The sequence below is a fragment of the Macadamia integrifolia genome, chromosome 10 (genome assembly GCF_013358625.1).
Source record: "Macadamia integrifolia cultivar HAES 741 chromosome 10, SCU_Mint_v3, whole genome shotgun sequence".
Classification (NCBI taxonomy): Eukaryota; Viridiplantae; Streptophyta; class Magnoliopsida; order Proteales; family Proteaceae; genus Macadamia; species Macadamia integrifolia.
In genome coordinates, this window is record NC_056566.1 from 27,746,410 (window position 1) to 27,757,032 (window position 10,623).

The 10,623-nt window shown below is 39.8% G+C and overlaps 2 protein-coding genes across 3 annotated transcripts in view; one reads left to right on the plus strand and one right to left on the minus strand.

Moving 5' to 3' along the window:
• Nucleotides 1-271: 271 nt before the first annotated feature.
• Nucleotides 272-5,783, minus strand: LOC122091521. 2 transcript variants are annotated; one of them, XM_042661519.1, is made up of 4 exons: nucleotides 5,558-5,783; nucleotides 5,182-5,378; nucleotides 2,623-2,747; nucleotides 272-982 (listed from the first exon to the last, which is right to left on the minus strand). In XM_042661519.1, exons 2-4 carry the CDS (start codon nucleotides 5,351-5,353, stop codon nucleotides 698-700), a joined length of 582 nt encoding a protein of 193 aa, XP_042517453.1. In that variant the 5' UTR covers nucleotides 5,354-5,378; nucleotides 5,558-5,783; the 3' UTR covers nucleotides 272-697. The 2 variants fall into 2 exon arrangements, with proteins under 2 accessions (XP_042517453.1, XP_042517452.1); XM_042661518.1 differs by having other exon boundaries at nucleotides 5,182-5,779.
• A 4,106-nt stretch (nucleotides 5,784-9,889) lies between these two features.
• LOC122091522 (metal tolerance protein 2-like) overlaps nucleotides 9,890-10,623 on the plus strand; it is a gene marked incomplete at its 3' end in the record, with an annotated part of 12,878 nt that continues 12,144 nt past the window's right edge. Inside the window, 1 exon segment of the mRNA XM_042661520.1 lies at nucleotides 9,890-10,515. Within this exon segment, the coding sequence (XP_042517454.1) occupies nucleotides 10,183-10,515 (333 nt within the window).

The following is a 10,623-nucleotide window of genomic DNA, read 5'->3' on the forward strand; positions in this document are numbered from 1 at the left end:
CATTTTGTAACCCACTTTGTCGGTAAAGAACAACCAGCTTCGTATTGCGGCCGGTTTCAGGGAGAAACCCAGAAGAAGCCCCCATTTAAGGGTGGGAAATCCCCTTCCCTTGTATCCTCTCAAGACTTCTTCAGAAAAATCAACCCAAAATTATATGATAACATGGACAACACGTACAAAAAATTCATAAGTTGAATGTCACTGTAATGAGATAAAAATGCTACAGTGACAATGTGGAAAACCATTCTCCCCCCCCCCAAAAGTCCTTCCATTTTCAAGCCATCTTTCAGGCAAAATGAACATCATTTATTGATTATTAGATAACTGTTTCCTGCTTGTATCTCAGACATAAGGCATAGTGCAAAACAAGCAGAGAACCTCGGAGTTTTCTCATACAAAACTTCCTACACATGAAGGAGAGCTATAAATTACCCCATATCTTTTCCTCCAACTGACATGAACACCGACCATTGTAGCAGTTTGACATAATTCTGTCAAATTCTCTGACAAAACAGAATGAATAAAGGAATTTCTTGTGAATGGGTTACTCGAAATGATGAGGAAATTATCTATGCAGAAATCCTGTATTTTAGATATCCATACGATTGAGTCCTTTGGTCCTTCTGCTGTGTCTTTCAAGAGCTTCTCATCCTACAGAATTGTTAGAAAAGCCAAAGACACTGAAGACCACCCATCATCAAAGCCTGTCTTTCTCTTTGCTGCTGTCTTCTGGAGGCAGTGATAGGAATTGCAAGATCCTCTGAATCTCCAGAGTTTCAACCCGGAACTTCTTGGCAATCTGATCAATATCCATAGGGCCATCATGGACATCTGCCTTGCCTTCATGCAGAAGGATGATTTGCCGCAGTTGGGCTACATTCAAGGTTCCTGGAGGAACTGAGTTTTCTTCATACTGCCCTGATCCAGGCTTTGTATCCCGCAGCTTAGGCAAGGGCCGATTATATCTCTCCACAACAAATGCCTGCACCAAAAGTTTGAGATGAACCAACATACATTCTAAAGCATTGCATAAAATACGCAGAAGGGTAATAAGCAATTAATTAAATAACAATTATGGCTACCAGTGACAGCATGCTCGAGCATGTTCATGGGGCACCGTGCTTGAATGATAAAACAGATTTTTCATAATGGGCACCCATTTGGATGAAAATATGGATTGCAAAAGGCCCCCATTTATTTTCAAGTAAAAAGCCCACACAGAGGTAAAATTTTCAAGAAAAAGACCCCCACCCCTACAACAGGATTTACACTCTAAAGCAAAATGATGGAAAGAGTGTGAATCAGAATAAAATAAGATGGACAATTAACGAGGATAGACCCAAAATCACACTAGTAGGTGTTTTAGGAATTACACCCCAGCAGGATTAAAAGCATTATATATGGCTTTAAGTAGATAAGGCTTTTTAATCCAACAACAAAACTTTCGCTTCATACATCATAAATAGAAATACAAGGGAGTCTATCTAGATTCTTGAACTCCTAACGAAATGGGGACTTTGTGATGAAGAATAGGTTGCAGACCAAGAAGAAGAAAGAGAAACAATGCAAGGAGCCAAATTAAAAGGGGAACACAATAATATCATAGTATGCATTAAATAAGAGTTGAGAGAACATTGTCAAAGGAGAAGTAATGTAGTCCAAGAGAAGTCAGAAATAAAAGAATGGCGATGACGGAGAGTGACAAAAGCTACAAAAATTTCACAATAATTTTAAATAACAGATCCAAACAACCACCAATCAGTACTTTTATAAATAAATAAATAAATAAATAAATAAATAATAATAATAATAATAATTAAAAACAAAAAAACAAAAAACAAAAACAAAAAACAAAAAACAAAAAACAAAAAACAAAAAAAAAGCCACAACAATTCTGAGATGGTCCCAAATTGCCAAAACAGCATACAGAAGATACTCCAGCTTTCGCATAACAGTTCTCTGGCCTTTCTTTAGCAACCTCACGGTCATAATGTAAAGAGCAACTGCTCACTAGATTTTGATTCCCTAGAACTCCAATGGGGCAATGATAGTGAAATAAGGTGATAGCATAGCGCTGTGGTACTGTGTGCACACAAAATCCAAGAAACAAGAGTGCCACAGCTACACACATGGCCATTAGACAATGTTAAACAATAAATACATTGTACAACTCAATTCAGTTGATCCTTATCCCAGCTAATACAAGCTCATCAGTCACTTTAAAGTGACATCAGTAGTTACAATTTTATATTGAAAAAACGTAGTGACCGGTTACAAGATTGTGGGATCAATTATCTACCAGAACAGGTAATAGTAGCAAAATAATACAATTATTATCTGACTTTAATAAGATGAACTCAGGGGGGCAAATGCCCTAGTCTTATTAAATACAGCAGCCATTTTTCCAATATATTCCACCATATTTTCAGGTTAGTAAATGAATTAAATTAATCATTTCAGTAACAATCCTTCCTATTCAGATTGGATAAGTGAGAAAATGAAGGGAAAGGCCTAGAATAAAGTTTTGCATCATCTGACATGGAAAAAAAACAGAAGGAACAAGTTAAAAAATATATCTTGATGGAAGACTCAAAAAAATGACAATGTATTTCATAAACTCACCTCATCCATTTCAAGTTTCCCTCCGGGTTTCGATCTAATTCTACCCACCATCTGACTAAGCATGGTGTCATATTGTGGATCTCGATATTCAAGGACATTATCAGTGTTCACCCTTGAGACATCCACTAGAATAAAGAGAGAGAAGAAAACATCAATAAGAGAATGTGAAAATTGTCACTCTGAAGCATAAATCAAATCAACTTTTCTATACACAAAATTCTAGCAATCATCAAGGTGATGATCAAAAGACTCATTCATCTCAAGCTCAGTAGTTGAGAATGATGATCTACACAAACAACCAACAGCCCTATACACTCTATAGATGTGCCTAGCACGCAAAGAACAAGGAACAGAAAAATCATGCTAGCTGATTGTAGAAACCCTGCCCCGCCTAAGACAAGAAAAATCAACAAGATGTGATTTATATTGCTAGCAATCCAGTTTTCCATGAGAGGACTAAGCATATTGAGGTTGACTATCATTTTGTGACAAAAACTATTATGCAAAAACTGATTTTTACTCCGTTTGTCAACTCAGGTGATCAACTTGGTGATATGTTCACTAAGACATTGTTTTCGCTTGCGTTTCTTTGTGGTTATTCCGAGCTGGATACGAAAGATGCATATATTCCAGCTTGAGGGGGAGTGTTGAAGAGTAATCATGATAAGTGTTAGTGATTATTGACTCTATGTTGTAATTGTGTAATTAGACTTTGAGTTTTAGTAGGTTTCCAACTAGGAGTCCAATACTAAAATATAATATAAAGGCTATTGCTGGAACACGATAGGACCATTCAGAGTCCTATCTTGTTCCAAGAATCATCTTCTTTTCTTTCTTGTTTCATCTCTCCTTCATCTTCTTCTTTCTTCCTCTTTATGAGAACTGCTTATCGTTTTCTTTGTTGCTACAGTAATCTTATCACCTAGAGTTCAAAAACAGCAGCGTACCATCACCTGTTCCTTTGCGAAGTCAGAGAGTATCGGGCTCTTGCATCTTGTACTGCGGAGTTAACATGTGTTTCATTTATTCTCCATGATATGCAAGCTTGTTCCGACTAATTTCTCTGACAATATTTTTGTTATTCTTCATATAACCATTAATCTCTTCTTTCATACACGCATAAAACACATTGAGATCGACTTCTATTATATGCGTGAGGAAGTTGCTCTTCAATCTCTTTTCATGAAATTTGTTCCTTCCCCTCGTTGACCTGTTGATATCCTTACTAAGCCTTTGACACGGTCAAGGATTTAAATATCAGAATTGGTATCAGGTATCATATCAGAGGGGTGATTTTACGAGACGTGTAGTAAAGTACAGGAGAGACACAAGATTAATATGGAAATGATCAATATATGCATGGCTGTGCTTATGATACATATAAAATACATGTTTGAAGCATTAAACACCTTAATATGCAATATGTAAATATATATATATATATATATATCAGCTTGATGCAAGGAGTTAGAGTCGTTTTTACCTAATCTAGTGATGCATAACAGCAAAAAAAGAAAGAAAGAAGAGAGAAAGAGATCTGCAACTTTACCATATTTTCTGCCAAATTTGTTTCGATTTGTGATTTGAGCGTTGTAAATCCTCAAAACTTGTTTAAATGGTGAAAATTATGATTGTTTTTTCATATTATATGATTTACTCCTACTTATATAGAAGAATAAACAAGTTTCCACTGCCTTTGATTGCTCTAGTTTCCTATCTCACTTATGGTTTCTGTTTTGCAAGTTTCAAGGAGGTGTATCAAGTGTATGAGTGTATCTTACTTGTATTGGTCTGATATCAGACTGTATCAACCTGTACTGGTCAATACAATTTAAAAAAATAAAAAGTATTGTATCGATACCCACCGATACCAATACTATACGGTACGATACTTACCGGTACTTTAAGCCCTGGGCTCGAGCTCGTTTTGCTTGTTTGTGGTTCAAACTTGATGTTGTTCCCTCTCCAAGTTTGAGGGTGATTAATAGCTGTATCACACATCTTTCCAACTCACAAGAGGAGATCACAACCAACTTGCAAAATATCACGGTGATCACATCCAATTCAGAGGATAACATTTAACACACATTCTATCCTCGTCTAAGGTCTCTTTCTATGTGTAAAGTGTATTCTGGAAGATTTCTTTCGTTCTTTGCTATTATATAGGATGATTTGTTGTATATATTTGTAAAGCTTTATCTTACAAGCAACTCTTCCTCTGCTCTAGTCTCATATGGAGACTGATAGATCAATTCTGTCTTCTATTTTTTCTGTTTTAACTTGGTTTTTGAATCAAGCGTGCTTTATATTTTCGAGATTCTATAGTTACCTCAGATCATATAGGATCTAGGACTCTCATCAGAACCTTGTAGCATCAGATGAGGACAATTCCACAAGAAGGAAATAATAATAATAATAATAATAATAATAATAATAAAATTTAAACCATGTCCATCTCCGAATTGATGTTCAACACTTGAACAGAATATCAGAGATCGATGATTATGTGGTGACCTTTAGAAAATCGAATTTACGTCCGGACAAAAGGAATACACTGACCTGAATCAGGAGCTCCAGTGGCTCCACCATCGCCGCTCTCTGTTGAATCGATAGGAACCACCGGTGGCCGCTGGTGCTCGACATTCTTCTTCGCATTCGAAACCGATGTGGGCGCTGCTTCGGGGCTCCAACTCTGGCCTCGCCCTGATGATCGGCGCAAGACCTGCCCCATTCCTAACTCCTCTGCTCGTTTTCTCCTATAGAAACACAAAATGTCGTCAGATATTGGTTTGAATTACAGGTGCATTTGCTAATGATGAAGCCTGGATGAACGAACTAGCTAGGGTTTCGTCTCTATAGGTCTATGGATTATTGATTCTTTATATGAAGAAGAGAAGGGGGAAGCCGCTGGTGCTCAGTATGTGATGAAGCTTACGAGAATAGCAGATGAAAGCAGGGACCTGTCCTCCGACCGTCCAGTAAAGAAGGAAGTTGAGAATAGGAGGTCCACGTAGCTGGTTCACTTGCGAACCACGTTTCTTCTCTACATTGCTGATGTGGCTATTTTTGAGCCAATGCCAAAATAGAGCATTGAACCAGAAATTAATGATCAGGTTTCCCATCACACACCATGTAAAGTAAAGGGCAACGGAGTCTCATCTCTCTAATGGGCATTGGGCTTTGGACTTGGTGGATTTCAAGTGTGAAGACCATGAGTGTACGGGAACAATTTCGTACCTGAACCTCTATGAAAGATATCGATGGCATAAGAGTAGTTGGATCTTTTTCACACCTAACTGTGTCTGAGCTTGAGAATCAAATATGCCCATTTGTTAAGATAAATGAGAGACAACAATTCTTGCATTTCCCGCCCTCAACTATTAGAATGATACCTCTAGATCATTAGTTTGATTAGGCTGCAAGACGAAGGATCGTCGTTGGTCCTTCTTTTATTAATGATCTCAATATTTTCTAATAGCTCGTGTGAATGTGCAAGGGACTACCATTTCTATTGCTCGCACCTATCACTTTTCTTGCAGGGAAGATTAAACTCAGCCTAAAGGCCCTAAACTGAATCTTATCACTCTTGGCAAAGAAGGGGGAAAAATGCCACGTAGAGTGGTTGAGGATATGTGGGGATAAAACAACTATTGCAAAGATAAGAATTTCATCTTATTTAATTTATCTTGGTGTCCTTTCTTTATGGATTATCTATTATTGTCCTTGAAGAATTGGTTAAAAAGCTATGGCAAGTGGACGGGAAAAAATCGTCTGTAATTCTGATCTCGTACAATTCTGTGAAATTCTACATTCAGGGGGTGACACGTGTATTGATACCAATGCTGTAATACCTTACTTCTTAAACTCGGTCTGATTACTCGGTTGACCCGGTTTAACTATGTAGGACCCGAATCGGAGAGAGTTAGAGCGGGCTCCTTATAGACTATGATGGCAAGGGTGACCTCAAACACCGGCTGGCCCGACAAGTCCGAGCTAGTGCCAGAAGAGACGGGAGTACCCAAGCCGTGTACATGCACCTATCATAAGGCCATGTATAGATAAAGCAGGTATTGCAGCCGTATATTAAGGTGTATACGTATGTTACATCGTATGCCATGGGTGGGGTTCGCACCGAGGCCCGAACTCTGTCAAAATCCCAAGTTTTGGCCCTCAGGTGGGCGAACAGGTGGGCGCACCCACCCACCTGAGTGATCCATCCATGTGAACTATTTAGTTATTTAAGAAGTATATATATAGCATTTATGATTTTCTTTTCTTTTCATTTATGACACTCGCACGTTGGTGAGGATAGTAAAGAGGAGAGAGAAAAGAAAGGGAAGAATAAGGGAAGAGAAGGAAGAGGAAGAAGAAAAGGATTTCAGTGACGTCGAAGCTTAATCTTCCCATTCCGGCACCGGAAGAGTGATCTTCAACACTAGATCTACATTTAGAGGTAAGCAAAGTGGGGTTCCTTAAACATTCACCATACCCAAGTAAAACCCTTGATTCGAGTAGGGTTTCTTGAGATCTTGTAAATCCCTTTTGAAATGATGAATCTAAGGTTTAATAGATGATTTATGTGTTGATCTTGAAGGATTTGAAAAGGTATTGACAAGGTTGGAGAAGCATTGTGGGTTTAAAGTGATTTTGAGGGTTTGAAGGTGTTTTTGAGCAAAGAAGGTAAGATGGTTTCCCATCACTTGAATCTAACCTAGATCTAGGTTAGAACCATCCTATAAGACATTGAAAGTGTGAAGAATGGGTTGGGAAAAGCCCCATTTGAATCCCCAAAGAATGGAGGAAGTTGGAAAGAAACAACAGTTTTTCCGTCAAGACCGGTGGGCCATTTGGCCCGCCTGTGAGCACCCGCTTGAGAGGGCAGGGCCCTCGGGCACAACCGGCGGGCCAGACCGGAGGGCTAACCGGCGGGCCGCCGGTCTTAACAGGCCCCCTGGCCCAACCGACGGACCAACCGACGGGCCAACCTGCTCGCCGGTCCAGACCGGTAGGCCAGACAGGTGGGCTGTCTGACCCACCTGTGAGGCCTCGAAGGTGATTTTTACGTCCGTTTGGACCCAAATCGTACGTGTGTGACCTCCTTTTAGGATTCTAAATATGACCGTGTCATTGGATCGTGTTAATTTTGATTCCAAAATGGTGAAGTACTAACCCCGCTCAATCATGTTAGGTTCACCAAATCCTACGCGTCTCGCACCGGATCTCACCAGTACCGAATGGGAATCCTTGTACATTACAGGTAAGTGGGGAGATGACGTTTGGCCTTGTTTCAAGGCATTGTTTGGCATTCATTTAATTGTATCTAGTATAGTCATGCCATCATGAATATGCTATGTAGATTAGTCATCCTCACATTGTTATGCATGTGTGCTATGGTTATATTCTAAATGCCAAGTGATGAGATGCTTATGTGATTGAATGTTGACATCATTGTGCATGATGCATTAATAGACTAGATGCGGTAGTCGACTTGGAAACGAGTGCATTGGTGGCCCGTGGTATAGGACGCGGTGGCACTATACAATCGTACTATTGTCATATAGGAGCATGCGGTTTAGGATTTTCACCATCCCGTGCTACGACCCTTCCCAACAGGGGTTAAGGTGTTGGGTTACCATTTGGGGGGAAGCAATGGTCGCGGTTGTCGGGTCACTGTGGCGGTTAGACATAACGCCCGGTGGGTCATTAGGGCAGTCGGCAACCCCGGTGGTATATTCAAGAGGGCCAATCGTACTGCTTTTAAATTGCTGGAGTCAACAACTTTAAATTTCAGTCATTTACTTTTCTGTTGAGAGCCGGTGGTCGGCATGTTTTTACTTTTTCGAGAACTCATGGTGGGCCTTCTCCGACAGCCCTATGGGCGTATCGCGAGATGGAGTTTGCGGCTCGTACCTGGAGTATACGCGCACTGTGGCTGTAGTAGCACTAAACCGAAGACTTAGTAATGTTGCTTAGGTGGATGTGATTTAAAATGAAATGCATAGCATGTAGTTCATATGATTGTGTTTTGTTGTGTGAATTGCTGTGTGGCCCATCTTTCTACTTACTGAGCTAGTGAGCTCATCCCACGTGTGCACCCCTTTTTAGATGATTTTGTAGGTCATACATCTGAAGAGCACGGGGTGGGTCCCACCATCGAGTTCCCCGAAGAGGATTGGTGGGCCCTTGAGGAGTTAGAGCACGGCACTGATTGGTCGTGTGGGAGTTGTGCTGCGGGATCGCAGTTCTGATGCCGAGCTGAGCTCCACTTTTGAGGCCGAGCTGAGCTCTACCATGTGATGCCTAGCTGGGCTCAAACCTTGATGCCGAGCTGAGCTCTAGCCTTTGATACCGAGCCGAGCTGTGTACTCTGATTTTTGCTGGTTTCCTTTATGTACTTGATATGTGAATTGTACTTTTATTGTGTAAATATCATGCCTTCGGGCCTACATGTATATAATTATTGTATCACAATTCGGGTATCAAGTATTATGGGAATATTCACAGGTAAACCTAGTCTTCCGCTGATCTGATAAGTTTTTATTAGTTGTGTGTATGCTGTGATGGAATATAGTATCAGATAATCCTGACAGATTTAGGTTAATCGGTGTTAACCCGGTCACTGGCCCGGTTCAGTGTGAACGAGGTGTGACAAATGCAATGGTCTAGATTTGATTTAAATGACTTTTCACTGATTTTAGGTTTTATTAGTTGTACCAGATCTGGACCATTGTATTGGTATCAATACACGTGTCACCCCCTGAAGATGGTATTGCACGGAATTGTACGAAATCGGAATTACAGACGATTTCAACCCCAAGTGGACTCTCATCTTAATTCATTTGGGATGAATACTTTTTTTTTTCGCAATTTCTTTTTAAACCATTTACATCCAAAGGTGCATATATGATTCCTAAATGACATTATTCTGTCTTAATCAATCGATTTCATAGCGAAAATTTACTACTTTTAAGTTGAGTTTTTTTTTTTTTTTTTTTGATTTTTGTGTGGGATTTAGGCCTAGAGTTTGATAGGAATATTTCAAATCAACTTAATCTTTTGTGGTATGTATCAACGTAGAGGATGATACCAAGTCACCAGTCAGGCATTTGAAAAGAAAAAAAAAAAGAAAAAAGAAAAAAAGATTGATTTATGCATCTCTAATGTTTTTTTTAAATCTACTTCATTAAATTTAAAATTTTTATTATTTATTTATTCACAATAAAACTTAGCGTTAAAATTACAACTAGGAAAAAATAAAATAAAAAATTCCCCACCTCTGAGTTGCAACTAACGCAGTCAAAAGAAGAGAAAGAAGAAGAAGAAGAAGAAGAAGAAGAAGAAGAAGAAGGAGAGAGAGAGGGAGAGCGTCTTCCAGTCTTCACTCTCCGGTGTTTCACAAGACGTGTCGACATGCAGTGTGTCCCTAGGCGTGGCTGTGTGATGGTCGTGTGATCCCCCATTTCATTTTAATTGCAAACTGAAGAAAGACGGCAAAGAGGTGGAGACTCAGACTCAGGAGAGAAAAAAAATCAAACGAGAGGATCAAAGTAGATTAGAATAATGGGGTGGTACAGGTTCTCCAATCTCCGCCTCATCTACAAAGTCTACGTCTCAAGAATCTCTTACTGTTCATCTCTACACACGAGAAGGGGCTCCAATAATTTCTTCGTTCCCTTGGATTCTCATCTGCAAGACGATCATCATCCCTATTACAAGGTACCCAGGAGATGGCAGATGGGTCATTCCGACAATCATTCGGGGGAGGAAGGAGAGAAGATATTTAAATTGGGTCTGGCTGCTGACATCGCTCTTGCCTCCGGCAAAGCCGTCACTGGATACTTGACTGGCAGTACTGCCATCATCGCCGACGCCGCCCATTCTATCTCCGATGTCGTACGTCTGATTCCCAACCCAAGAATCTCTCATTATTTGTCTTCATTTACTGGATTTTTTTGAGGTTCAGCTCTCTTGCTTTCTTATTGTAGTCGTATTCATTTAGTG

Bases quoted from the DNA above. Each gene is read 5' to 3' on its own strand.
- LOC122091521 (XM_042661519.1), bottom strand. From the start codon at position 5,353: ATGGGGCAGGTCTTGCGCCGATCATCAGGGCGAGGCCAGAGTTGGAGC. The intron at 2,748-5,181 runs GTCAGTGTATTC...TCTTTATTCTAG, and splicing joins CACTGGAGCTCCTGATTCAG to TGGATGTCTCAAGGGTGAAC. The intron at 983-2,622 runs GTGAGTTTATGA...CTTTTGGTGCAG, and splicing joins GGAAACTTGAAATGGATGAG to GCATTTGTTGTGGAGAGATA.